Source organism: Hypomesus nipponensis, chromosome 2 (genome assembly GCF_054491055.1).
Source record: "Hypomesus nipponensis isolate SF chromosome 2, ASM5449105v1, whole genome shotgun sequence".
In the NCBI taxonomy this organism is placed as follows: Eukaryota; Metazoa; Chordata; class Actinopteri; order Osmeriformes; family Osmeridae; genus Hypomesus; species Hypomesus nipponensis.
The window spans coordinates 12149622-12162973 of NC_140362.1; the positions used below are offsets into that span (position 1 = coordinate 12149622).

The following is a 13352-nucleotide window of genomic DNA, read 5'->3' on the forward strand; positions in this document are numbered from 1 at the left end:
TCTCTGGTAGTGTTGGGATCCCAGCCCCCATTCTGAAAACACTCCTTGGGAAACTTAACAATAGCTTGAACGTTATAGAGAAATATCTAGATCAAGATAATCTAGTTCTAAATGACATTCCATGACATACAGCCCAGTTTTAACATTCAGTAGTGTCCATATTGTGTTAGAAGTTGATCTTCCAATCTAGAGGCTAATTGTATTTCCTCTTCCTGTATCCTCAACTCTCCCAACTTCTTACCAATTTCTCAACTCTCCCAATTTCGTTTTCTGCCACTGAGGAAGCTGGGGTGTGAGGCCGACACCTCACCCTCATTCAAGCGGTCTTGTCATCCTCCTGATTGACTCTACCCTCCGTTTTCACAAACTTAAGTACTGAAAGTTTACAACCGCTCCGACCATTGATCTTGTATTTATTAGGCTACAATCCCAGTGTCTTGACAGTGTAGTCACATTTCCAGCACTATACCAACATTCCTACATCGAAAACTGATCTCAGGATGAGACACGTTGTTGAAATCACGGCTTAAAGAAACAAACCACAAGCAACATGTCTGGGTTCAATTCATTTTATTCATGGATGTGGAAGTCCAAAATAAAAATTACAATTCTGTTCATTTATGTACAATAAAATACACATGCTCTGTGGTTGTATTTATTCACATGGTTCTTTGTGTCCTGCTGTGTTCCACTGAGGGCTACTGTTCACAGGGTGGCAGGACAACAAGAGCAGCCATTTGGAGGTGTGCTATGAGGTTATGAGTTTACTTTACTTCCAGAAAAGTACTTTGACCAAAAAGGCACCTTGGACATGCTTGGCTAGTGCAATGCACCCCAATACAAAGTTCATTTGTTAAAAAATATCATAAATATCACTCTTCCCATGAATTAAATATGGTTTGCCTTTGGCAGTGTTCAGAATTCATAGCTGCAGACTTACAGTATGTCTACAGTATGAATTTTTATGTTTAACAGACAACATTTTAATACTAAGGCATATGTAGTATAAACACGTCAAGGCTCATAAGATAAAAGGATCCACAAGTAGGTTGGGTTCAGAATTCCACCTACACAAGTCAAGTTTTTCAGGAATCTAACAACACTGTTGCTACAGTGACATGAGAACAAGTGAGTCACTTAAAAACAATGTTCGGGGGGGGCGTTCAAAACCTTGTGTGTTCAGCAAGGTTGCAAAGTGTTGATGGTAAACTGTTCAGGACATTCACATGGCTTAGACAACCATTATTACACAGCTAGCACCAAGACTTCATTAAATCATTGTATTGCTGAGCCTTTTCAAGGCGTATGGAAACCTCTGCTCGACAGCACAACACGCCTGAGAAACAGACTTAGGTGTAGTACCATTTCACTTTCAAACTAACAAACCTTGGTTTCAGAGACCTTGAAATAAAATTAAAATGATTAAATACCTCAGGATTTTCAGCTTCAAGTTACAATACAGAACAGGTATTCCTGAATTGACTCATTTAGTCAACTCAAACCAATCCCTGATTCAAGTTCACATGCAGAGCAATGACTCCATTGTAGCACAACAACAAAAATCCATATTTTTGCCTGTAAAAAAGACAGAAAATAAAACTCCTGGATGAAAGTACTGCATATAGTCTGATATACAGCTTGGTACAAAGCAGAAAACTCATTGAGATACAAGTCATCCCATTATCCGATTGGTCAGGTATGGATTGAGGATAGGTGGGTGGGTTGGGGTTTCTGATATTTCCCGTTATCTGGTTGGTCAGGCACCAGCATAGCGATTGGACTGTCCGTCCGTCCCCCCCCCCCCCATCTAATTTGTTGAACCTTTGGCACAAGTGGACGCTTGAAGCTCCTTGCACTTCAGTGACTGGTTGGTTTTTCTGTGCTTTTGGGCGGGGTTAGAATTCCGCCAATCCCAACCGGTGAGAGTCTGTCTTTGCTGTCCTGCTGCCTATGGTGAGCTTCGTTCTGCGAAACACAACATTATTAGTAAATGAAGAATAAACACGGCCAACTCGTAATTCAATGCCGCTAGAACATCGGCCACAAAATGGCTGCCGTGAATTACCAGGGGGAAAGTCATTTAGTGACGCTACTCTGGCAGTCAACCACACACAACTTCCGCTTCATAGCGTTACATCCCACCACCCCCACACAGTCTTGGCTCCTGCCCGACCTACCAGCATGGAGAGGTAGTCCGCGTGGGTCTGGATGTTGTGAAGATCCTCTGGCTTCACCTTGTCAAAGCTCTTGAGCTCGACTCGGGGCAGGGCCCTCACAGTGTCCATGAAGGGGCTCATCCACTGAACGCAGGGCGCTACACTGTCCCATGTCACTCCTGTAAGATCAAACACGAGTGTTACTCAATACAAGGCTGAGGTAAGGAGCAACACAATACTATTAGAATCATCAACAGTTGGCATTCTCTTAATATATTGGAAAATTCAAACTTACAGTAAATCGGACATTAATTTATTTATCAGTAACTGATAATATGCCTTTGCCCTGGTATGTATGCCGGAACCTACATTCCCTGCCCACCGACAGTTGCAGGAAGGGGGGGGGGTTTGCTTCAAATCCTTACCTGATACTTTGTGGACCACCTCATACGAGACAAAGTGGCAGAAGGCCGCTGCAGCCAGTATTCCATACGTGTAGTCCAGGGAGTTGATGTCCAGAATGCACAGGTCCAACAGCTGAAAACAGGAATCCAAAATTCAGCAACAAAATACAGGCGACTTCGAAAAGGAGAAATAAGGCAAAGATGGACTCCCTTTTTCAGTGCAGTGTCGGAAGAGAAGATCACGAGGTAAATGCGAGCGTGCGTTCCTCCTACCTGTGTCATCTGTATGTATGTCTCCCGGGAGAAATGTGGGACCAGGAAGTTGGTGCCATCCTTCTGGGCCTCCACCTGAGAGTAAAGTTTCAGCCACGACACGGCCGTCTCAGGGCACAGGTTCCAGTTCAGCCCCTGGGTGAAAGGAACAGGAAAGACTCAAACACATCGCTGTGGCCTCCGTAAAGGAAAGTTCCGTCAGCTGGTTGATTTGATCGGAAAAAATCAAATGACAAATCATTGGGATAGGTTGCAAAGGCCTGTGCGTGTGGTGGGGTGACAATCTTACCTTCAACATGACGAGTTCCATCTTCAGGATGTCGTACATGTCGCAGGCTCCGTCTGTGACGTAAGCAAACTCGTGGACCTTTGGCGGGTAAATCTCCTGTGGAGGTAGAGGACTTTTAAACCGACAGCCCTTTTACATGTCCAACCGACAAACGCTTTTAATGCTTTTCAAAACTGGATAGAACACAATTGGGAGTGAGGGGGGGAAAATCAAAGACAAATGATAGACGTACCTCAATCTTTGAGGCGATGAAGAGTGCGGTGATGCCTATGAGCTGCAAGCAGTCTTTGTCCACGTTCTCCTGAGTCACCATGAAGCGGTCGAAGAAGTCCTGAGCTAGGTAGGCCGTCTGCCTATGCAAGCAATACACCTCACTGACCTACATGCGCAAGAAAGGGCAACAACGCATTGGTGGTTGAGAGTGCAGCCATTTTGTAATGACACCACAAAAGTGGTTTATTAGAAGAGTGATTTCAACAAGCGTAGCCACGTACCTCAAAGAGCCAGTCGAGTAGAATGGCCCTCATCTTAAGCTGCAGGTTCGGGTGCTGCAGAAGATAGTCTTTGTCGTGAACATATTTCAGGTCCTTGTTCAGCATCTTGATCCACATGTCATCAGAACTGGCCCAGCTTTAAGGGGAGAGACACATCAGTTGAATTGTCAGGAGAATATGAAAATACTATTTGCTGAACATGCATCTATTGGAAAGCTGTGCAAGCGAAACAGTGGAGCCATCTATATGGGGGAGGGGGGGTAGAATATGCAGCAGAACCCATCAGGGTTCTCAGTAGTCTAATCAGGGGTGGGGGAAGTGTTTCGAAACAAAAGACCTGAAGGTGACTGAACGGAGTGCTACTCTTTAAATGCAACAACAAAAAAGCAGAAACTGTTGTTTGAGAATTCTGTTTAACATAGACAGTCACACTACCTGAGACAAGGTAGAGGTGATGGCTTGATGAAGATATTCCTGAACCTAAACTGCTTGAAGCCAGACAGGTCAGCCGTTGGTTCTAGCTCTTTGTGTGGTGTTTCAACAAGGGCACATGGGCTGGCTCCCTCCTTTGACCACGGATTCTAGAGGAGAAATGCATGATTTCAATATGTCTTCTTGGTAATTAGTAATTAAAACATGCATGTCAGTTACCACCACAAACACTGTAAAACTACTTAAGCATAAAAACTAATCTCATATGTATAGAAAGAAAATGTATGAAGCACGATTACAGTAACGTTGCCAGTATCGATGCTAATTGACTGGGCGCATGCCAAACAATGAATACAATGAGATTTCATTGGGATTAGGCGGGCGTTGGTAAAAGGGAGGGACAAAAATGCTGGACCAGTCAAGAGCCCGCGCTGACCGACCCACTGACACAGATCTCATAAGCAACACAAACACTTAAAAACACTTTTGATCATGTACTCTACTAGCTCGTAGATGACGAGCAGGAATGTGGCGATATTAATCTTTAGAGCGCATACATAATGCTTCAGGCATGATGGACCAACTGCAAAAGCACAACTAACCTGTATTTCATAGCTTTGTTTCTTTGTTGCAGATGGCATCTTTTTGGACGGCTGAAAGTTAAAGAACAATTAAATTAAGCAAAACTAGAAACTACCTGACAAAACTAGTTGCTAAACGTTGATAGTAAAACCAGTTGGCTAAAAACCAAAATGGATGATTAGAACTAACCTGGGACTTTCTTTTCCTTGTGACCCTGTTTTGTTCTGGTGCGTTTTCATCTCTTGCTTGCAATGTGAGGCGACCACTAAAATGCAATTGGCTTAGACATTAGTTTGTAAGGCTACAATTTGTGGCAATAACTTAACTTGATAAATGTCAACATACAACGCATAGAGTCAACTCGTCCATACCTGCGTCTAGACATTGTCGATTGAACGTTTTAGTTGAACTGAAAAGATAACAATTGTAGAACTGAAAAGAGAAAAATAGTAAGTTATTGAGAGTTTGTATTGTCTTAGAAATTGCATTTAATAACATTCGTATACCAAAACACATCTAAAATAACATGGCTAGCAAATGCATTGCGCTCATGACTTTTACCCGCCGGTAAAAACTAGCTGCAGGAAAGAGGGGGTTGTGATTAGTTGCTTCCCCATTTTCTTCCAAATATACATACACACTATTGCCATCAGACCGTTTATATTTACATCTTGAAGACAACATTTGGTAGTGATAGTTATTGTTTAAAAAAATAGTCAACTTGCAATAGATGTGGTCATCTGACATAATCCAAGTACGCGCCAATTTATACAACCTAAGCGGGAGGATTTCAAATCAACAAAGTTGTTTAGCCAAGAATCCATTAGATTTCCACTAAAATTCCGGTGAAATGTTAAATTACTTAATGGCAAACGGTGAAATTAACTTAAATTATAGTACTAGTTAAAATAAGTATGGTGTAAATCTGATAACTAGCCATCTATCAGAATCAGCCTCAGCCAACAGCAAGCTACTAGTAGCTGCACGACAGAGCATAGTTTATACGACTATGTTTTAGTATGTAGGTAGTTAACTTAAACAAGATACCTTTCGTGTCAGATGTTACAATTAACCATATACTGTACAAACACTTTCTGGAACTAATAGCCTGTATTTTCAAACAGCTGCCCGCCTGTGTCATAGTTTAGCTACCTAGCCGCTAGGTCTGCACTACTGGATGGCCATACATCCAGTTTACAAAATTACGAAACGTAGGGTAAAATAACGCTTCGTCAATAGACAATGAAGGACTCCCTACAACAACAAATGGATTGTCATTTTTTATCAGTTTTCTGTCAGTATAGAACAGCAAGAGTATATGGTGCGCCTTACCTGGTTCAGCAGTAAGAATCAATGAATGGATCAGCTGGCGCGCCGGCGCCAATCTTTTTATCTGACCAGTCTATGGCAACTGCGCATGTGTGTTCCCGGTTTATTTAAAGGCGCTAAATGTTCAAAAAGGAATTCTAGTTCATATAAGTAAACAAGGAAACATTGGTAAGACCTTACCCTACCGCCAGTGGAATTTAAAAAGATGTTTTTGGTCTTATGTTGGCTATCATCAGAATTGCGTTGGACTGGATGGTAGTTGCATAGTGAGCGATGGGTTTACTGCCTTGTTTTATATATTAAAACGTGTTTTTTAATTTTCCGGTTAATTTTAAACAATATCTTAGATTTTCAAGTAACATTAAGTATAGTTTACGTTTGTGATTATCATCTGTACTTGGCGATATCTCTCAGTTTTATCTGTCTCTAAAACACTTCCGTATTATACATCCATAAATGGGAGGGCTTTGTCATTTTCTAAGCCAATAAGAAGAGAGTTTGAAGAAACAGCGTGGCCTTTCCTTCAAAATGTAAACAAACTGAAGGATGACTGCACCGTGGCAAGTTTAACGGAATTTCGCAGCATTCTTTTCTAAGCTAGCTATCCTAAACTTTCGGCCACACTACGTTGGACAACCACCAGTCTTAAAATGTTTGTGCTGTCCAGCTTTCTGTCTCAAATAACGTGTTGTTTTATGTGAATTATAATTTGACGTTTAAACACTAAATCGGGACCGGAACTAACATAATCATAATATTTGCACACATATGTTCATCATGATACATCTTTATTGTATCGTATATCATTTATTGTAGTGGATCATTCTGGTCCTCTCGATGAGAGCTGCACTACCTCAGGGCTGCCCATTCAATTCCCAGAGTGCTATCACCCTGTAAGGGTATTTATTTATTCATTGCTCCAGTCCTAAAACAAAAACAAATCACTATATCAATCAAATAATCAGCTGGTTGATACGCTTAGCAAGTGGGGTTGGAGATAAAACATGGATGATGGCTCTCCAAAAACTAGGTGGAAGAGTTGTGCGGTTTTGTGCTTGATTGTGTGTATGCTGTGTGGAAAGTATTAGTGCAGACTTCATTCTACTTTTGTGAAAGCTAAAAAAAACTTTTTATTACAGATGGTGTATCATTGAACACCTTGATCAAGTTTCAGAGAAATGCATTGAATTCATGTAATTTTCTGATGTGAACTGCAACCTAATAAAATCTTGTCAGTTGTTGAATGTTGCATATGTCTTTGCTCATATACTTCAGTTATAAGACTCACACAAAGGTTATTTGAGTGGGTATTAGTGGGTATTATCATTTATAATACGGGTGGTTGAAATCAAGCATTCTGATTGGTTGAGAGTGAGTCACGGGGTGTGCTTTATTGAGCATAAAGTACTGTACGCCCTTTTACATTTACCTTAGAAGGGGAGCGTTCCATGTTAGTGCGCACTCAAAATAACTAAGGTTGCCGAAGAAAAATACTGTCTACTAGTACTGGTGTGCAGCTGTTTATTGGTTAGCAAGCTAGACTAGCAACATTCGGTTAATTTTTGAGCGATAATATTGGATCGTCCCGTGCTATCAGTGCTAACTAGTTGGTCTAACTAGTTACTGAAACGTTGGACGGAAGCTCAGGTCTAGCCATTAGTTGCTAACTTGATATCCACTTATTTCATTTTAGCTTTGTACTGTAGCCACGCAATTACAATACATGACCTGGTCTTGGCTTCTTAAAAGGACGTTTTCCACGGATGCACAATTAATGGAGCTATCCAAATCAACATACCTTACAGCCTAATGTTAGTCTATCGAGTCCCAAGTTACTCAAACTTGTAGGCTAGCTAGCTACCATATACCCAGTGCCTACGAAACATTTATGATTGATTTCGAATGTTTACAGTAGGCCTACTGTTTAAATTAAATATTATTTTATAGAAAGTGTCCCATTTTGTATAGCAACAACCATTGTTTACAGGGACTATTTTCTCTCGGCTACTGAAATGCGATACACAATGTTTGTTGTCTATAACTATTTTGTGCTGAAAGGCAGCTTACTATATATTTACTATTCATAATTTCGCTGGCAACCGCGCGTCGGGCCTAACAACACCCTTGAACACGTACTTTATTGGCGATAAAGTACTGCCTCTCGTACCTTATTGCTTAAATATTTAACCTTTCGTTGACCTTTGCAAAGAACATGTCTCCCTATGATGGCCTTGTCAGTTAACCTCCTGTTACACAAAAACATATTTCAATTTTCATATTTTAAGCCTCATGAAAACAGTTTGAAATGTAGGCAGTGATATCCAGTTATAATGCACTACAGAGATATTTGGATGTAATGAGTCATGTAACTTTTACCTAATATTAAAAAGAAAATGAGAGACATGCTTTGTCATTAACTTTTATTCTTTAGAGAACCCTGTGGTATTTATGCAACTTAACTTACAATTTGGTAAATAACTAACATTTTCTGTTCATACTAATTACGAACAATTTCCTAAAACTACACAGATTTTTTTAAATGTAGGAAACCACACCACCAGTTGAAGCAATACAAGCATAATAGGCTGAACTCTTTACATGCTTTTTACTCATTACAACTCTTTTACTCTTTACAACTATTTTACTTTACATGCATGGATCTATGATGTAGTATCTGCCTGATTGCTTAACAGACACCTGTTGGCTGAATGTTATCTTTGTTATCCCTTTCTACTATAATTTCTGTCCTCTGGCCTTCATGCATCAGAGAGACTTTGCAGGCATCACTGTGTCTCAGGGGTCATTGTCATGTTGAGGTGTTGGTTAAACTCAATCTCCAATCAGCTGAGTGTCAAATACTTACAAACCCAGAAATTTAAATTGCAGTAAAACTATCCTAGTGGAGACAGACAGAACTTTCTTCCACATTACATTAACTAACTGAAGCTGGTGCTTGACCCTGACTCTTAAAATCATCACAGGATCTGGCTTGAGTCTTTTATACTTTAACATGAGAGTCAATCTCTAACAGTCTCCAACCTTGACCCTGACATTCATGGAGAAGAGAGACAATTATCTTAGTAAGACCAATTCAGAAGATAATGAAAGATATACAGTTATGGGGACCTCTACTTCAGCTCACACAGTTAAGTAGTGTAGCCGTGACACCAAACTCCACACCTAAAAGAGTGGGTGAGTCACGTGAGTGAATGTGGTCTGGACTCTGTGCAGGAGGGTCATTGTGTCAGAGATGCTGTAGGAGGACAGAGTGCCTGCTCTGTGATCCAGGTACACTCCTACTCTGTGTAGCCCTTTATCCTAGCAATATTACAAAGTTGACTTCACAATTGCCAACAATAGCCAATCTGAACCCTCAGTGAAGACAAGGAAAGATTCCCTCAACATTCTCAGAGAAGAAATGGAGTTAGGAGGTGCAGTTCAACAACCATAGATGTAAGGAGGGAAGGACACTAATGTGAACTACTCCAGCTCACACAGCTTGACAGTGGACAGAATAAATCGAAATACAAACCCTGGATAGAGTGGCTGAGTAAATGTGGTCTGGACTCTGTGGATGAGGGTCATGGTGTCAGAGATGCTGTAGAATGACAGAGTACCTGCCATGTGATCCAGGTACATTCCTACTCTGGAACCAAAGCTTGAAGTTACCGTCTCAACATTATTGTGTCTGAAATTACCCGAGTACTCTAAACACCAGGATTTATCATTGTTTCCAAATCCAGATAGAAGACCTGACCCTGTTCTGCTGATGTCTTTATATGAGACTGCTATACCAACCCTTCCACTGCACTCCACCTCCCAGTAACAGCGTCCAGACAGAGCATTTCTACACAGCACCTGCCCGATGTCAGTGAATCTCTCTGGATGAAAACTATATGGCTGTACTGAAGTAACTGTTCCTGTTCTGTTCCCCTCAGACAGAGAGATTTGTATGTATGCTGTGTTTGGGTCCAATGTGAGCTGACAGGAATCTGGAAGAAAAGCAGAGCAGACACAGAATCAAAGAAATTAAGTCAGTCAGATAGTATCTAGAACGTATTTATTTGGTGGACTTCTAGCGTTTTCCATTTCTATCTCTGGAGTAAGTTTGGGCAGGTAGGCAATGCATCAATATATAAAAGCCATCTAACTTTTCCCTGATGGCAGTTGTGTTGCATCAGTTGAGCAACTGTCTAATGTATGCTACCAGCCCAATATGTTCAGCTGTTACGTATGAATGGTGGGGATTTATGTAGGATTGCCATGCCATCATCTCAATAATAAACACAAATATGGATTGTGTCTAGTAGCTTATGGTTTGTGTGCAGTATAAGTGAATACAATAACTGTAGAAAGACTCACATTGTAAGAAGTCTGCTCTGGTCTTGGGCTCTGGTGGCAGTAAAAGATCCACTGGATTCACTACAAACACACCAACACATTCACACAGAGGTCAGATCAAGTTACAGACATGCCTCATAGTGGGTAATGACAAATGTTTAGTCGAAAGATGCTTGTATCATTTACAGTATATCTATAGGATACCTGTATGATCTCTACAGTGTATCTACAGGATGCTTGTTTGATCCCTCTGCAAGTCTAGTGTGTTTTTACCCACCGGTGGTTGTGATCTTTTCCACTCCCCTGTAAGGATGTCCTCTAGTTTCTCTTTCAGCTTGGACACAGCCTCCCTCACATCACAGAAGTCCTTACGATGAGGGGCGATGGTGCTGGGTAAATCTGAAGATACACTGGGGCTGGAGAGAGACTGATAACCCTGAACAGAAAAATATGAAGAGAGAGACAAGTTAGTGGAACAAACTAGTGAGCTACTTCCAGTAAATGAGATGAAATGTGAGTTACTGTACCTGGAGGAAATGGATGTGATCTTCTGTGTGTGAGAGCTGCTCCAGCTCAGCATATCTCCTCTTCAGCTGAGCTATCTCCTGCTCCAGTCTCTCCACCAGTCCTTCAACCTGACTCACTGCTGCCCTCTGCTGAGCTTTAATCAGCTCCTTCACCTCAGAGCGTCTTCTCTCAATAGAGAGGATCAGCTCAGTAAAGATCCTCTCACTGTCCAACTCTGCTGCTTGTGCAGAGCGCTGAACACAACACACAGACACATTTCTTAATTTCTGTCCTGTCCCACTTGAAGTCCAGATGTGTCTTCCAGAACTGTACTCACAGTCAGAGACTCCACAGCCTGTTGGAGCTCCTTCAGCTCCTTCTCTCTCTGCTGGACTCTCTTCTGAATATCCTGTTGACTAAGTCCAAGCTCCTGCTGAGGACAAAAACACAAGTTAGGAATAGTTTGTTTTATATGCACTGTCAAATTAGGAACAGTTATAATTTGATGTTGTATTTGAATCATTCAGTCGGTCAGTTATATTATTTATAAAGCGCATATAAAAAGAACAGCTGTTAGCCAAAGTGCTGTACAATAACAAATAGTTAAAACACATAATAGGACACGAGACACAATCACAGACAGTGCACACACATTTAATCACAACAAACAAATTACTTTCAAGAAGATATTTAAAATCATCATATGTTGATGCTGTTGTGTATGTAACACTAGTGCAGTTCTAAAATGTTTAAGCAGACAAGTGCAAGGGCACACGGCAGACTTGTGAAATATAAATGTTCTCATCTTTTTCCAGTCAATTCTAGCAGCAGCATTTTGGACAAGCTGGAGATGTGACAGTAGAGACTGTGAAACGTCCAAACACAGAACATTGCAAATGTCCAATCGGGATGCAATGAAAGCATGTATTACAGACTCCATATATTTGGATGACAAAAAAAAGACTTTTTAGCTATATTCTTCAGTTGATGTAAACAGCTTCTGACTACTGCAGGAAGTTAACTGAAGGAAGTTGGCTGACATCCTAAGCTTAACATCTCTCAAACAATCCAACAAACACTGTACACTTGAAACATCCTTTGGATGTAAGGGAACGTAAAACTGAGTAGGATCTGCGTAGCAGTGATATGAGACATTATAGTTCTTAAATTTGTTATACAAAGGGAGCATGTATAAAGAAAATAATCTGGATCCAGAATTAAGCCTATCGGAACCCCATACAGAACTGGTGCATTAGATGATGAATAATTACCAAACGCCACAGAAAAGTTGCGATCCTTTAAGTAAGAATCAAACCAATGTAAAGCACGACCTTGGATCCCAAAATGGTCTGAACGATTTAAAAGAATGCCATGATCAAGAGTGTCGAATGCCGCTCTGAGATCAAGCAAAATGAGTGCAGGACAATTACCAGAGTCAAAAGAAAGTAATGGGTCATTTAAAACTTTGAGCAGTGCAGACTCTGTGCTATGCTGTAGTCTAAATCCAGAAAGATATTTATCAAAAACACAATTGTCCGGTATAAATGAAGACAGCTGGTTAAACACAACCATCTCCGAAACTTGAGATAAACGTGATCATTTAGAAATTGTGTACACTTTATTTAAAACTGAGAAAAGAAAAGCCGGGTGTGGTCTTCCATCAGCTGTATTTTATTCTTTATATTTCAATTGAAATAAGTCTCATCATTATTTTTCTATGAATTATCAACCCCCAGTTGTATTGTACACAAATCAGTCAAAGATAAAAGTTATGTTTCTCACCTGTTTCTCAGTTCTTTCAGTTGCAGCTGAGATTGTATTGTGACCTTTATGGTCCTCCATTGAACACAGATAACAGATACACTGCTGGTCAGTACGACAAAAAATCTTCATCACTTCATTGTGACGAGAACAGATCTTCTCCTGCAGTTGTGAGGAGGCTTTGACCAGCTTGTGCTTCTTAAAGGCAGGAGATTCATAGTGAGGCTGGAGGTGAGCCTCACAGTAAGAGACCAGACACACCAGACAGGACTTGAGGGCTTTGCGCTTCCTCCCAGAGCAGAAGTCACACAGCACATGTCCAGGTCTAGCAGAACTGTCAGCAGGAGGAGCAGCTTGTTCTGTCTTCTTCAGCTTCTCCACCACCTCAGCCAGCATGTTGTTTTTCCTCAGAACAGGCCTGGGAGTGAAGGTCTGTCTGCACTGGGGGCAGCTGTAGATTCCCTTCTGATCATCCTGATCCCAGTAGTCTTTTATACAGCTCATACAGTAGCTGTGTCCACAGGGAGTAGCCACAGGATCCTTCAGTAGATCCAGACAGATTGAACAACTGAACTGATTGTGGTCCAGCAGAACTCCCTGTTGAGCCATTTTACTCTTCTTCGTCTCACCCAGACGAAGGAAAAGACAGAACAGTTTCGTTTTCTCTGAAGAGATCTTGTAGGGAGGGGAGGGACTTCTTGGTTCCACCCTCAGCAAGAAGAGGAGTGGTCCAGGAATGATTAGAGTGAAGATTGAGAGAGAGAGAGAGAGAGAGAGATAGAGA

General features: G+C 41.1%; 2 protein-coding genes across 2 annotated transcripts; both read right to left on the minus strand.

Moving 5' to 3' along the window:
* Window positions 1-1278: 1278 nt before the first annotated feature.
* ccne2 (cyclin E2) lies at window positions 1279-6037 on the minus strand. Its single transcript, XM_084706465.1, has 12 exons — window positions 5963-6037; window positions 5002-5062; window positions 4820-4895; window positions 4651-4701; window positions 4052-4197; window positions 3617-3752; window positions 3355-3501; window positions 3123-3218; window positions 2834-2968; window positions 2582-2693; window positions 2178-2335; window positions 1279-1965 (listed from the first exon to the last, which is right to left on the minus strand). The coding sequence occupies exons 2-12, from the start codon at window positions 5013-5015 to the stop codon at window positions 1858-1860; spliced, it is 1179 nt and encodes a 392-aa protein (XP_084562591.1). The 5' UTR covers window positions 5016-5062; window positions 5963-6037; the 3' UTR covers window positions 1279-1857.
* A 2340-nt stretch (window positions 6038-8377) lies between these two features.
* On the minus strand, window positions 8378-13177 carry LOC146300818 (tripartite motif-containing protein 16-like). Its single transcript, XM_084706485.1, has 6 exons — window positions 12590-13177; window positions 11145-11240; window positions 10828-11061; window positions 10574-10736; window positions 10322-10381; window positions 8378-9951 (listed from the first exon to the last, which is right to left on the minus strand). Exons 1-6 carry the CDS (start codon window positions 13175-13177, stop codon window positions 9440-9442), a joined length of 1653 nt encoding a protein of 550 aa, XP_084562611.1. The 3' UTR covers window positions 8378-9439.
* Between the last annotated feature and the right edge of the window lie 175 nt (window positions 13178-13352).

Bases quoted from the DNA above. Each gene is read 5' to 3' on its own strand.
- ccne2 (XM_084706465.1), bottom strand. The intron at 2,694-2,833 runs GTAGGAGGAACG...TCCTGTTTTCAG, and splicing joins CATACATACAGATGACACAG to CTGTTGGACCTGTGCATTCT. The intron at 2,336-2,581 runs GTAAGGATTTGA...TTGATCTTACAG, and splicing joins GGTGGTCCACAAAGTATCAG to GAGTGACATGGGACAGTGTA.
- LOC146300818 (XM_084706485.1), bottom strand. From the start codon at position 13,177: ATGGCTCAACAGGGAGTTCTGCTGGACCACAATCAGTTCAGTTGTTCA. The intron at 11,241-12,589 runs GTGAGAAACATA...TTTTGTCCTCAG, and splicing joins CTGAAAGAACTGAGAAACAG to CAGGAGCTTGGACTTAGTCA. The intron at 9,952-10,321 runs GTGAGTCTTTCT...CTTTTCTTCCAG, and splicing joins CAGAGCAGACTTCTTACAAT to ATTCCTGTCAGCTCACATTG.